This window comes from Polypterus senegalus, chromosome 6 (genome assembly GCF_016835505.1).
Source record: "Polypterus senegalus isolate Bchr_013 chromosome 6, ASM1683550v1, whole genome shotgun sequence".
Classification (NCBI taxonomy): domain Eukaryota; kingdom Metazoa; phylum Chordata; class Cladistia; order Polypteriformes; family Polypteridae; genus Polypterus; species Polypterus senegalus.
The window spans coordinates 125,822,872-125,837,380 of record NC_053159.1 but is presented as its reverse complement, the minus strand read 5'-3'; the positions used below and the strand labels follow the sequence as shown (position 1 = coordinate 125,837,380).

General features: G+C 42.6%; 1 protein-coding gene across 1 annotated transcript in view; it reads left to right on the top strand.

The window, feature by feature from the left end:
- Positions 1-12,280: 12,280 nt before the first annotated feature.
- The window catches only part of sarm1 (sterile alpha and TIR motif containing 1), a 32,352-nt gene continuing 30,123 nt past the window's right edge, over positions 12,281-14,509 (top strand). The window contains exons 1-2 of the mRNA XM_039757077.1: positions 12,281-12,842; positions 14,277-14,316. Coding sequence (XP_039613011.1) covers positions 12,791-12,842; positions 14,277-14,316 — 92 coding nt within the window. The 5' untranslated portion in view covers positions 12,281-12,790. The remainder of the gene's footprint in view (positions 12,843-14,276; positions 14,317-14,509) is intronic.

Genomic DNA, 14,509 nt, shown 5'->3' with positions numbered 1-14,509 from the left:
CTGCTGCCCGCTGCTGAGAGTTGATTCTACAATAAAATAAAATTAAAATTAAAAGAGTAATAAAAATCACCACCCCGAAAGCAGACAGTAGAGGTCACATAGTATATGTGTACCAAATTTTAGGTCAATAGTTCAAACGGTTTGCGAGCTACAGGTGGTTTAAAATCCTGGACCGCCACGGTAGCATATTATATACTGTAAGAAGACCAGTAACGGCATACTGTACGATAACGTGCAGTGAATACCCTTGACGTGAGCATTCCTAGTTTTCATCGTCTTTCTCTGTCTCTGTTTAGCATTTGTTTGCTCAGAGGCTGATGCGCTTGCTGCTTCCTGAGCGGCTCTTCTTTTCTCCATCTTAGTGTCCCACTGCTTCTCTTCTTTCGTCGGCATCTTTTCGTGTTAAAACTGATTAAGTTAGTTTTTGTGTTGCAATTACTTAGTATGCTTTCATTCATTTTTCACTTAAGCTGGCACTTAAGTTTTCAATCTGCCTCATGAATGATTAGCGGAGTTGGTAGGGAATGAGAACGGCACTCATTCACGTGCGCTGCACGGCCGCCCTGCTGCGTGCTGCCGAGAGTCGATTCTACAATAAAATAAAATAAAAATAAAAAGAGTAATAAAAATCATCACCCTGAAAGCAGATAGTAGACGTCACATAGTATATGCGTACCAAATTTCAAATCAATAGGTGAAACGGTTTGTAAGCTACAGGTGATTTTAAATCCTGGACAGACAAACGAACAGCCACGGTAGCCTTTTACAGTATATAGGAAAATGGTTCCCACCTCAAGCATAAATATACATTAAGAAACAACTATATTGATTGGAAAAAGAAACACAGCATTTTCTGGAATGAGAAAACTATCATTATTGCTTGTGTATCTGTTGTTAATCTGTTTTCCCACAATATCTGATCAGGTCACTTTTGAAAGGAACTTAATTCAAAGCTTAGGTCACATCAAGACAAATGCTACCAGAATAACCAAATGTTACCAGAAAAAGGAAAAGGACCACTGGCATGATGCAGAGAGGCACATTATGTGCCAAGGTTGGAAAACACAATGTCCCGCCTGCAGTCAAGGCTTAGTTAGACTAGCAGAACATATGATTGTTCAACCTCTGGTTGACCACACCAGAACAGGACCAGTACATCAGACCTTTCACATTTGCTGTTGAAACAACACAAAGTCTGCAGTGACAGGACAGTGAGGGACATGCTGTGTGCTGCTGGCCTTAGTGTGGAGCGACTCACCTTTCTACATGACTTGAACCTAAAGCAAGGCAATGTCAGGCTGCTCACAGCTGAAGTGCACAGTCCTACAGTCCTGAAGAATGAATGGTGCTTGAAATAATGTCCATCCATCCATCTATCTATCCTCTTCCGCTTATCCGAGGTCGGGTCGCGGGGGTAGCAGCTTAAGCAGAGAGGCCCAGACTTCCCTCTCCCCGGCCACTTCTTCCAGCTCTTCCGGGAGAATCCCAAGGCGTTCCCAGGCCAGCCGGGAGACATAGTTCAAGTATCTCGGGGTCTTGTTCACGAGTGAGGGAAGAATGGAGCGTGAGATCGACAGGCGGATCGGTGCAGCATCCGCAGTGATGCGGGCTCTGCATCGGTCTGTCGTGGTGAAAAAGGAGCTGAGCCGTAAGGCAAAGCTCTCAATTTACCAGTCGATCTACGCTCCTACCCTCACCTATGGTCATGAGTTATGGGTAGTGACCGAAAGAACGAGATCGCGAATACAAGCGGCTGAAATGAGTTTCCTCCGCAGGGTGTCTGGGCTTTCCCTTAAAGATAGGGTGAGAAGCTCAGTCATCCGGGAGGGGCTCAGAGTAGAGCCGCTGCTCCTCCGCATCGAGAGGAGTCAGATGAGGTGGCTCGGGCATCTGATCAGGATGCCTCCTGGACGCCTCCCTGGTGAGGTGTTCCGGGCACGTCCAACCGGGAGTAGGCCCCGGGGAAGACCCAGGACACGCTGAAATAATGTCAGTTTACTAAATTTATGTTAAGTAAATCAGGGAGGGTAGTCATTTTCAAAACATACAAGCCACACTAGAAATAACTTGTCATGTGGGTTTTTAATAAGAAATATTGGAAGTAATAAGAATATTAGGAGTGTAGAGATTTTATATGTATTGTGTAACCGCCTGTGTGAAAACCTACTGTCAAATCATAACAATTAGTTTGCAAAGTATTGTTTTCAAATGATTGAATTTTTATGCAACTTTTAACCTGTAGTCAAATACTAAACAGATGGATCAAACTATCATCCCATCTGATAAGGAACTTCAACAAGTCATACTGATAGCTGGAGTGCTTCATGATGTATTGCTGTCAATATCTCCTTCTACTCTGTCATTATGTACTTTCACCCTTTCTGTCACTCTGATGTCTGGCCCCCTAGATGCCCCGAGGCTCTGCTCACTGCTATCACAGCTAATATGAGTGCAAAGCACACTGTGAGCAAGGGAAGCAGTATTTTATAAAATACAAAGATTTTACTTTGCCTTTTACTTAAAAATCTTATTAAAGGTGTAAAAACATCTGATATGATTAGTTTTCATTATAACAGTTACATAAACAACAGCTGAAATTTTAATAATGGTGTTCTAAATATTTCATAGCCACTATATTAAATAAACAACATAATATTCTCAAAGCAGTACAAATTGGGGTCAAGGCAAGAATTAGTCCATAACAAGCTACAACCACACTAATGCTGAGCCAATCTGGAATTATCAGCTAACCGAAAATGTATGTCTTTGGTGATGGAACAGAAAATCAGAGTACCTGGAGGAAAAAACCATGCAAACATGTGGAGAACATGCAGACTCTGTACAGATAAAGACAGGCTACTGCATTCAAACCCCATACTCTGAATGCAGAAGGCAGAAAGGTGTGAGTTCTTGAAAAAGGCCCGTAACTAGGAAATGACCTTATCCATCCGGCACAAGGACATGCCTCACCCCTGGAAGCCTGACCCCAAACGCTACTGGTAGGCTTTGGCCTACCCTGGCCCCCAAAATGGAAAAAAGCTTATAAAGTTAAAAAATACCTTATAGGACCAAAATGTATTAAATTGCCCCACAAGAGAGAAGAACCCTAAAATCTCTGTCTTTTGTTACTACTGGATTCCTCATTACACTTTTTGTGCATTTTTCTAAAGTGATCATGGTCTTCTGGGAATCAATTTGTACAGTTTGTTTTTTACTTAGAGACTTTATTAAAAAAAGTTAATCATTTTTTAGGTTATCTTTTGATTACATTTGTGGATTGTATGTTATTTGTTACTAGGTAATTTTTCCCACAATTTACAAGAACAGCACAACAATGATATAATCAATGCAGCTATTTAAGTTGCAAGTTGCATTTAGTTCTAATTTGTTCAAGTCTGAATACAAATCCATGAACTCCTTGTCAATTGTATTTTTCTTTTTAACTTTTGACAACGATTTCGGTTTTGCAATTTTTTGTTTTGACAACACATAGGACTGCCTTCTGGTTAATGAAATTTGCACATCTCTGACTATGTTTTCTCTCTTGATTCTTTTAAAAAATGTTTCTGTCTAGCTTAGGAAGGACAACTTGAGAGATGAGTCCAATCTGAAATATTTATAAAATAAGATATTTATTTCAAAAGATCAAGGAGTGAAAAAAGACAAAACAAAGCAAAAGGTAAAAATTAGGGTTTGCCTGAAAAGACAACCCAGAGCAAACATATCCCAAAATGAGATCTATAGCCTATAACCACAGACAGAAGCAAATAAATCAGAAGACCAGGAAAATGATTTGAACTATGAAAATCACAATTCAGACGACAAACAATGAATTACTGAAGGATTATCTACTCAGCCTCACAACATAGAGGATGTCAGTGTGGCCCTGTCTCCTGGGGTTCCATTTACGAAACACAGTAAAACAAGTAATACACAGATAGTTAATAATAAGTAAATAAGAAACAATGGTTACAAAAAACAGGTACATAAATAAACACATGAAAATTAATACTTTAAAATAAACAAATAAAATACAAAAAAGGAAAATAAACATAAACTAGGGAACACATTGTGGCTAAAATATGACAGCAGCAGTGCTAACCACTGCATGGCCATGCCACCTGTAATGAATAAACGCTTATGCAAATTCAGCATTTGTGAGACTCTGCCATTACTAAGGGAAGTTCTCATCACTTCTCTCTTTTGGCATTTATGCAATTGTAATTGTCCACCTGGGAGTGGTTATTGATAGCTAGCTTCCTGAAAGTTAAAGTCATAAACTTACAAACAAGCGGTCACCTACACCAACTGGTATGCCAGGCAATGAAAGTGACATTGATGAAACAGCCATACTGGTATGGTATGGAGAAGGAAAAACAAATGATGAATGAGACAGAAGATGAAAATGATAAGGCAGTTAGAGGAACATATTGTATGAGGCTCAGGGCAACCCGTAGGGCACATGTTAGAAATGTCCAAAGATGTCTACTGAGACTGGGAAGTGCTACCAACAACACTGGAAAACTGATGTGTCTGGCAGTGCGACTACTGATGAGAATGAGTTTCCAGTACATTTTAAGCATGCAGAAGTGATTGAAAACCAAAATGGACAACTTTTGTTAGAGTAAATCTGATTATTGACCTGACCTTTATCAAATTCTGTCTGTTATAATCAAGCATTTTTTCCTTCTGTTTTGAACTGGCCATATCTCAATTATAATGTCAATGGATTTTATATTGTCCTATTTTGTTTATGTCAATAATTGAAAAACCATTGTTTTACTGTGTGTTTAATGTAATTTATTGTAATTTGCTGTTAATGCATTATAGCAGGAAATATGTGCAAGAGCTCTGAACTTGTATTCAATGAAAAACGCTATATAAAAATAAACTGAAATGACTGGCTCTTATTTAGCTGCAGCATGATTACGCACTACGCTACCAGTCCAAGTGTGTTGTGTTGGTGTAACATTTCATTAGGTTCTGTATCTTCAGTAGAGGTCCTGCTTATGTGCATTTTTGAAGGCCTCTTGCCATTTTTGCTATGGTTCTGACTCAATATAATAATGTTTGTCCTAAATACACTTTTAGAACTCGAACTCTTAACACCAAAAATAGTTTTGAGAATCCAAAATCTTGGACACCAAGAGGAGCACTCAATCTTCTTTTATGCTTCTTAGAAGTGACCTCATGTGTAACTTTCATGCATTATGTGATGGCAATGCAAATGTATTTCTATGAACAAAATAACTGCCAAAACGAAAAACAACCTGCAAGATGGCAGCACTTGTCATAAACAAAATAATGGAATGATATAATAACAACAAGTAATAAAGAAATAAATGAAAAACACAAATCATAACACTTTGGGTAAAAGCCTCAACAAAATAAATATCTGGAAAATAGGGATAAATTTGATGTTAATGAAAAAAACAGCTAATTTTCCTTCTTCGCTCCCAATTTGACTGACAGAAGGGCGAGGATTATTCAGTAAATAATATATAGCATTTTATTTTTGTTATTACAAGACACAGGGTCTCCTGTGATTATCTTGGGCAAAACAGGGCCAAGAGAAAAAAAATAAAAGACACAAATAATAGCTGAGGACTGGCAGGGCTTGTTACCAATTCAGAAAAGAATTGTATTACCAAACCAAATTCACAAACCCAAAAATGAAAGCCACAGATGACAAAGGAGTCAAAAGGCTATTACTTGAAATTTATTTCTAACATTTGTAGAGAATTGAAAGCGCAACCATCAAGTGCTGTGACCATCACCATGGCCGGCAGCACTAAAGGTGAATTAGATATTCGCCTAAGGTGCAGATCATAAAGGGGGTACCCAGCCTCAGTGGTTAGCTACCAAACAGTCAGTCGGTGCACTAATAAGCTTTGCCTATGCAGCAAAATAACCTAACAGCAGCACTGACCATAATAATAACATTGACTTCCTGGAATATCAGAAGCGCACTACAAGGAGCATTTCAGAAACTTTATCAAAAGCATTAAAATAAAAGGGAGACTCCAAATCTATATTCCGAACAAGCAAAATGAAATACATGCAAAAACAAAATCATTCTTGTTTACTTGATTTTGGCTGGATAACAATACTCGTGTCTTAATTACTTGTATTAAACACAGCCCTTCTTCTGGCAGACACCCTTTTCTGTACCAGCCTTTCTCGATGCCCACAAAAAGCCTCTTATCTCAATGTCCTATCTGTGACATTGAGCAGATTTTCTACATTATCACTAATTACTTTCCCTGTTATGAATGATGCTCTTCCTTATCAGATATTTGATGTAGCCTAGTAGTACTCAGACTCCTGGTAGGCATATGAAGCACCATCATCTGTCCATAATAAAACCCTAGAATGTTGGCACTCTGTTCTTTGCTCATATGTTTTCAGTGGCAACTTCACTAGGCGCAGTTGACTTTTCAACACAACTGGCCAATTAGTCAGCACCATTATGTAAATTATTATATTTAAGACAGGATTGAGTGTGTGCAAGTAAGTGAGAAGAGGTGAGATTAAACAATTAAGAAATTTGGTGGCAGTGCCAGGTGTACAGTAATGTATCAGCAAACCTTTTGGGGTTTTCATGTACAGTATAATGGTGTCATGAGCGCATTGGAAATGGGCCACCTTCCCAAAAAACATCCGTCAAATGGGAGAAATTGAATGAAAAGAATATGATTTATGGAGGCTAAAAACTAAACCACAAATTAGTCAACTAACAGCTGAGCACAGCTAAAAGGTGCTGATAGAGACCTACTTTATTATATACTGTCTTGGAAAGGGTATGCCAGTCAATAACTGAAACCAGGTCCATTTCTGTCAGAGAAAATAAATACTGCATCATTAATGGGCAAATACATATGTACAATGGATGTTGGAAAAATGGAAGAATATTTGCAGATCTGATGAATCCTGGCAAAGTTAAACTGAAACAAGTTTTATTGGCAGGAGTCAGACAAATGTTGCCAAAGAATCCATCAAAATGAATACATTTTTGTAAGTACTTATGAAGAATATAATAGATTAAATACACTTACATTAAAATGCATATCTTTATCAATAATTAAGATTTCATAAGGCAGAGTGCTACCCCAGCCATTACCCCAATGTAATCCTACCCACACAATACTATAACTTTTAAACACAGATCAATCAGTGCCACAGATCTTCAGCAGGTGGCCCCCGGTATAGCCACAACTGGCTCTGTGTCCCCTTATCATTGGAGGATGGGGGGGATCTAGGGGCCTTTCTGACAATACTGGGGGCAAAAAAGGAGCATCCTTAGATGAGGCACCAATCCATGACAGACTCACTCACACTGAGTAAACTGAGAGTTAAACTAAAAGAAACCTGTAGAATGAGGGAGAAAAACTCAGAAAAGGGAAAAGGCTGCAAACTTTTTACAGACAGGAACCTGAACAGAGTCTCCTAAAATTTTAAGCAAGTAGTAGTAACCACTGCATCATCATGCTGTGCTCAAAGAATTACAAAAGACAAACAGATCCATCCATCCATCCTCTTCCGCTTATCTGAGATCGGGTCGTGTGGGCAACAGCTTGAGCAGAGATGCCCAGACTTCCCTCTCCCCAGCCACTTCTTCTAGTTCTTCCAGAGGAATCCCGAGGCGTTCTCAGGCCAGCCAGGAGACATAGTCTCTCCAGCGCGTCCTGGGTCTTCCCTGGGGCCTCCTCCCGGTTGGACGTGCCCGGAACACCTTGCCAGGGAGGCGTCTTGATCAGATGCCCGAGCCACCTCATCTGAGCACCGCAGTGCTCCGATGCGGAGGAGCAGCGGCTCTACTCTGAGCCCCTCCCACATGACTGAGCTTCTCACTCTATCTTTAAGGGAAAGCCCAGACACCCTGCGGGGGAAACTCATTTCGGCCACTTGTATTCGCAATCTCGTTCTTTCGGTCACTACCCATAGCTCATGACCATAGGTGAGGGTAGGAACGTAGATCGATTGGTAAATTGAGAGCTTTGCCTTATGGCTCAGCTCCTTTTTCACCACGACAGACCAATGCAGAGCCCGTATCACTGTGGACACTGCACCGATCCGCCTGTTGATCTCATGCTCCATTCTTCACTCACTCATGAACAAGGCCCCGAGATACTTAAACTCTTCCACTTGGGGCAGGATCTCGCTCCCAACCCTGAGAGGGCACTACACCCTTTTCCGGCTGAGAACCATGGTCTCGGATTTGGAGGTGCTGATTCCCATCCCAGCCACTTCACACTCAGCTGCGAACCAATCCAGAGAGAGCTGAAAATCACGGCCTGATGAAGCAAACAGGACAACATCATCTGCAAAAAGCAGTGGCCCAATCCTGAGTCCACCAAACCGGACCCCCTCAACACTGCACCTAGAAATTCTGTCCATAAATGTTATCAACAGAATTGGTGACAAAGGGCAGCCCTGGCGGAGTCCAACTCTCACTGGAAATGGGCTAGACTTACTGCCGGCAATGCAGACCAAGCTCTGACACCGGTTGTACAGGGACCGAATAGCCCTTATCAGGGGTCCGGTACCCCATACTCCCGGAGCACCCCCCGCAGGATTCCCCGAGGGTCACGGTCAAACGCCTTTTCCAAGTCAACAAAACACATGTAGACTGGTCGGGCAAACTCCCATGCACCCTCCAGGACCCTGTTAAGGGTGTAGAGCTGGTCCACTGTTCCACGACCAGGACGAAAACCACACTGTTCCTCCTGAATCTGAGGTTCGACTATTTGATGGACCTTCCTCTCCAGGACTCCCGAATAGACTTTTCCAGGGAGGCTGAGGAGTGTGATCCCTCTGTAGTTGAAACACACCCTCCGGTCCCCCTTCTTAAAGGGGGGGACCACCACCCCAGTCTGCCAATCCAGAAGCACTGTCTCCAATGTCCATGCAATGTTGCAAAGGTGTGTCAACCAAGACAATCCTACAACATCCAGAGCCTTGAGCAACTCCGGGAGTATTTCATCCACTCCTGGGGCCCTGCCACCAAGGAGTTTTTTGACCACCTTGGTGACCTCAGTCTCAGAGATGGGGGAGCCCACCTCCGAGTCCCCAGGCTCTGCTTTCGCATTTGAAGGCATGTTAGTGGGATTGAGGAGGTCTTTGAAGTACTTCCCCCACTGTCCCACAACGTCCTGTGTTGAAGTCAACAGTGCACCATCCCCACCATATACAGTGTTGACACTGCACTGCTCCCCCTCCTGAGATGCCGGATGGTGAACCAGAATCTCCTCGAAGCTGTCCGAACAACTCTGCCAGACGTTCCCAGCAGACCCTCACAATACGTTTGGGCCTACCAGGCCTGACCGGCATCCTCCCCCACCATCGAAGCCAACTGACCACCAGGTGGTGATTGTGACGATGTGGGTTCTGGCTCCACACTCCCTTTGATGTTTGGGAACCCTTGAACCCAACACCGTCGATAATGTTGCCGAGTGAGCTAGTCAATGGAGGCAAATTAAGCATCTGAGCAAGGGGAAGGTAAAAAGTGCAAAAGTGCTTTTATTAAAAATCAACAAAACAAAAACAGTGTTCCATAAATAGTGCAGATCTTCAAGTTCTTCAATAAATAAATAAATAATCCATTAAAAGAACACGTGGGGGTTAAAACTCAATAGAAAAAAACAATCCTTAAAATCGAGAGGTTAAAATGATCAGGAAGCTGTCTTTAAAAACAACAACAAATAAGCTTGGTGCTTCTTTTCTGTATGCGTCTCACCTGCTTATCCCGTACGGGCTTAGCAGCAGGCAAGACGCTCTCTGCAGCTGCCCTCCTACATCACACGCTCGAGACTGGAGACCTCCCGAACCCTGGCTCCGGTATGGCACTCATCCCAGTCCCCGGGACTTGATTACCCTCAACGGCCAGGTCGCCCACGTTGGGGATTCCATCACCAAGTCTCCCGACTTCCGCTGCCTTTTCCATGGCCTCTCTGCGGCCCGTCGCTTTCACCTTGTCACTCCCGCTACCAGATCACTCAGCGGGAGCGACATCTACACAAACACCTGGGTGTCGGCCTAACACCCAGCTTCCTCGCAGCTGCCCACGAGCGCGATCGCGCTCACCACACGCTCAGCGTGTCCGTCTCTCTCCTGCACCGCTTGCTTCCACGCTCCCTGTAACCTCCGTCCTCTCCTTTCCTTTCCTTTCTCCCCAACCGACTTGCGCTTCTTTTAAAAACGTGAGGGGCCATCACAGCTGCAGCATTAGCCACGGGAGCAATCACGAATGTGGGCAGTTCCTCACCTGTGCACACGGTGAGAAACGCCCACATCAACGACTGCCCCGCGGCTCGCTACAACAACGCCCCCCTCACGAAGCCGCCTCGGGTGCGGTGATTATTTATTTAAAATCAATGGCCTTTTCTCCACGAGCTGTGGACCCATAACACCACAGTGATCAGTTGACAGCTCCGCCCCTCTCTTCACCCGAGTGTCCAAGACATGTGGCCGGATGTCTGACGACACGACCACAAAGTCGATCATCGAACTGAGGCCTAGGGTGTCCTGGTGGCAAGTGCACATATGAACACCCCTATGCTTGAACATGGTGTTCGTTATGGACAATCCGTGACAAGTACATAAGTCCAATAACAAAACACCACTCGGGTTCAGATTGGGGGGGGGCATTCCTCCCAATTACGCCCTTCCAGGTCTCACTGTCATTGCCCATGTGAGCATTGAAGTCTCCCAGCAGAACGAGGGAGTCCCCAGAAGGTACGCCATCTAGCACCCCCTCCAGGGACTCCAAAAACGGTGGGTAATCCATACTGCTGTTCGGCGCAAACAACAGTTAGGACCTATCCCCCCACCCAAATGCGGAGGGAGGCTACCCTCTCGTCCACTGGGGCAAACCCGCTCGGCACCTCTCACCTAGGGCAACTCCAGAGTGGTAGAAAGTCCAGCCCCCCTCATGGAGATTGGTTCGAAAGTCCAAGCTGTGCGTCGAAGTGAGCCCGACTATATCTAGCCGGAACCTCTCGACCTTGTGTACTAGGAGAGGTAACATTCCACACCCCAAGAGCCAGCTTCTGTAGCCAAGGATCGGACTGCCAAGGTCCCCGCCTTCGGCACCCCATGGGTGCAGGCCCAGCCACCAGGTGCTCGCCATTGAGCCCCACCTCCAGGCCTGGCTCCAGAGGGGGGCCCCTGATGACCCGCATCCAGGCGAGGGAAAACGCCGTCCATAATTTTTATTCTTCATAGGAGGTGTGATGAAGAACCGCCACCTTATCATGGTGGAGGGGTTTGCGTGTCTCAATGATCCTAGGAGCTCTGTTGTCCAGGGCTTTATGCCCCTGGTAGGGTCACCGAAGGCAAACTGGTCTTAGGTGAGGGATGAGACAAAGAGCGGTTCATCAAACCTCCTATGAAGACAAATAGATTAAAAATATATATGAACTGAAAATAAAACAATTTATTAATACTCTTAAGTCATGAGCTAGAATGACTAGTTTTACTGGACCTGTTATTATTCTTTATTTAGTAGGTGCCTTCATCCAAGGTGGCTTAAAAATAAATTAGTAAACAAAACTTTTAATTACAGTACAAGTAGCTACGTGTTATCGTTAGTTTTTGGGTTAAACTAGCAGAATACTAGAATTTGACTTGGTTATTTGACAGGTTAGCAGTCAGCACAGATGTGGGTATCCAGGTTGGAGAGCGGAGAGGCAGATGCCTTAGAAAGTAAAAGATGTGTCAACAGGTTTGAGTTGCTAAAAGAAGCTCGTGTTGTATGCTTAGAACAGGAAAGGCAAATGTTTGTGTGCATCAGAGCAGCATTTTATACTGGTGGATACCCTTTGTAACTCCTTCAGCCACCTTTAACAACACACAGTGATTTTATTCTAAACGAAGTTGACAGAGTTTTTCTCACCACTACATGAACTAATTAATTATTTCAGTCTGCTTAACTACATTCTCCTCACTTTATGGATTAGGCGGGTTTTAAGAATTGTACGCAATGTTATGATAGCCATTACAATTTGAGCACCCCTTGGTTGTGAAAATCGCACTTATATTTGTATAAAAATGAAAAGTATTAAAAGGAAACGGCGGATATAAAGAAAACGAACTTCTGTAAACGGGATTGAGTCAATTACTTCTCCCTTGTTATTTTTGCTCCGGTTTTCGTTTCGTCAGGACTGCAGGTGCTGAAGCAGGCGGGCTCCGCCCTCGTCGCGTATCATTGGCTGTTCTGGCGTAGCCGCTTTAGTTTGATTGGTAGATAGCAAGCAGGGGTTGTTTGTATAGCCGTCGATTGCTAGCGGGGAGATAGAGGATTTTGGAGAAGGCACTGTTAGTTTTATTGGCATTTTATAAAATGCAGTCTAATTAATACGACGAGCTTTATATATATTTAGATTTATATATACATATATGAATGTTAGGTTACATACGAAACATTGCAAATAATTATAAGAAATATACAGTAACAACGTTTACATTTTTGTCCTCCTTTCTAAGGCACGTTACTGTATGATTTGTACGTGGTCATCGCGTTATTTTGTGTTTTCCGTAGTAATTCCAACTTTTCCTGGTGCTGCGGTGGGCTGCATGTAATGACAGAAGATAAATCACGGCTGGCTAGCTGACTTTAAGACTAGTAGTTACAACACTGAATCAGCGCTGTGAGTTCCGGCTGTTTCTTGGCGTTGCATTTGCTGAGGGCCTCACGGAAGAGAGAGGCGGCGAGACTTCAAGGACATTCACAAAAATACAGCTCGAGTCACTGGTGTTGGGACCGGCACGCTGACTGATGTGAGGCCGGAGTATGAACGTGAGATACTGCTGCTGTTGGAGCCGGGCGTGTGTTAAACAAACAGGTAGGAAATAAATGGGACCTCGATATCATCCCCCATCCCCCAATCACGCGCTGGCGTCACTTATTTATGTTTACAGTGTGTGTGTATATATATATATATATATATATATATATATATATATAGAAAGCGGTACTACTTATTAAGACAAAAATGGACCTCACACGATGTACAGGTTATTGTGTGCAGTAGAGAGCATGATTAAAAGGGGCTTATTATCCATGCTTCCATACAAATGAGAACATTAGAAGGAATAATGATATTCAATGAAACCGCAAACGTCTTAAAGTAAAGAAGGAAAGGTGACGTCACCCCTGTGCTCGTGAGCCTCTTTTTTTACGTTGACCACAATGTCGATTTATATGGAGGGCTGCTAAGTGACATTTAGCTATTAATTATACAATTCTGACAGTAGCTTGCTTTGACAAGGGCCCAGATATCCTCGACCTGGGGTTTGTGTGTTATTTTCATCTTAGTTTCCTCAATAATAATCATGTAGCGCTTTTCTAACCTATTTAAAGTGCTTTGCATAGATGTTGGGAAACAAACTAGTAAGGGAGGGATTTGGTCAGGAGTACCAACTGAAAACCCTCACAAACATGAGGTGAGTGTGCACATTTCATATAGACAATGATAGGTCCAGATTTTGAACCCAAGTTCCCTGTGAGTTTGAGATATCAGTAATATAATGTTTATGATAAATGCTTGGCTCACTTTTCAGAGTGGTCTTCAGTGATTCTTCTGTATTTGCCTTTTGGAGGCTATCTGGGCGGTTTGATTATTAGTTTAAAAAAGTAGCGAACACTTTCCACAACCTGCCACTAATTTATTTTTTCCATGTTCTGAACTGTAAATTTCCAGTATATGATCATGGGTGGGGTTGGGTTTCATATTATTCTTGCTGCAAAGAGTACCAAATGCTATTCGACAAAAACAGCCACACTCATGATTACCCACAATAGGAAACTCTCATTATAACAAGTGTTACAGTAGCCTGTGACAGAAATCCTTTTGTTTGGATAACAACATACACAAAAGCTTTTCCAGCTGCACATGGTACAATACATCCCCCAATTTCATGGAGCAATTTTTTTCATTGCAGTACTACATGGATTGTGTTCCAGCAGACTTGGGCACACTGCAAGAATCGACCCAGTCCATTGCAGGGCTTACTTATGAGTTGTCATATAACATATCCATTTAAAGTCTTTATCTTACAATTAATGTTTTTCTGTGATGGACTCCGGTTTTGCTACAGTAAGCTTTGGTCCTCAGCAACTTTATATTGGATTAAGCAGGTTTAAGGCATTTGTGTTATATAAGCAAAATCACACAACATGCCATAGAACTACAATATAGTCTTAATAATATATTTATGTTTAACAAAAGTAAATTGTGAATACGTTTTGTATTCAGCTTTTTATGTTTGTTTTTCAGATGAAAATTGTTCAATTCTGGAGCCAATGATTTCAACAGTGTAAGTTATTAGATGTTTAGTTTTCTGTTTTGAATGCCTTCATATTTCTGCATTCATTTAAAATCTTTGCAGAATTTTGCTTAAACTGATCTGCTGTTATTTAGATGCCTAAACCCTAATGAAGAATCTGTGAATGTTGACACTGACCGCTTCCATCTTACAGACTTACTGATAAGTGTATGAACTAGGGTGG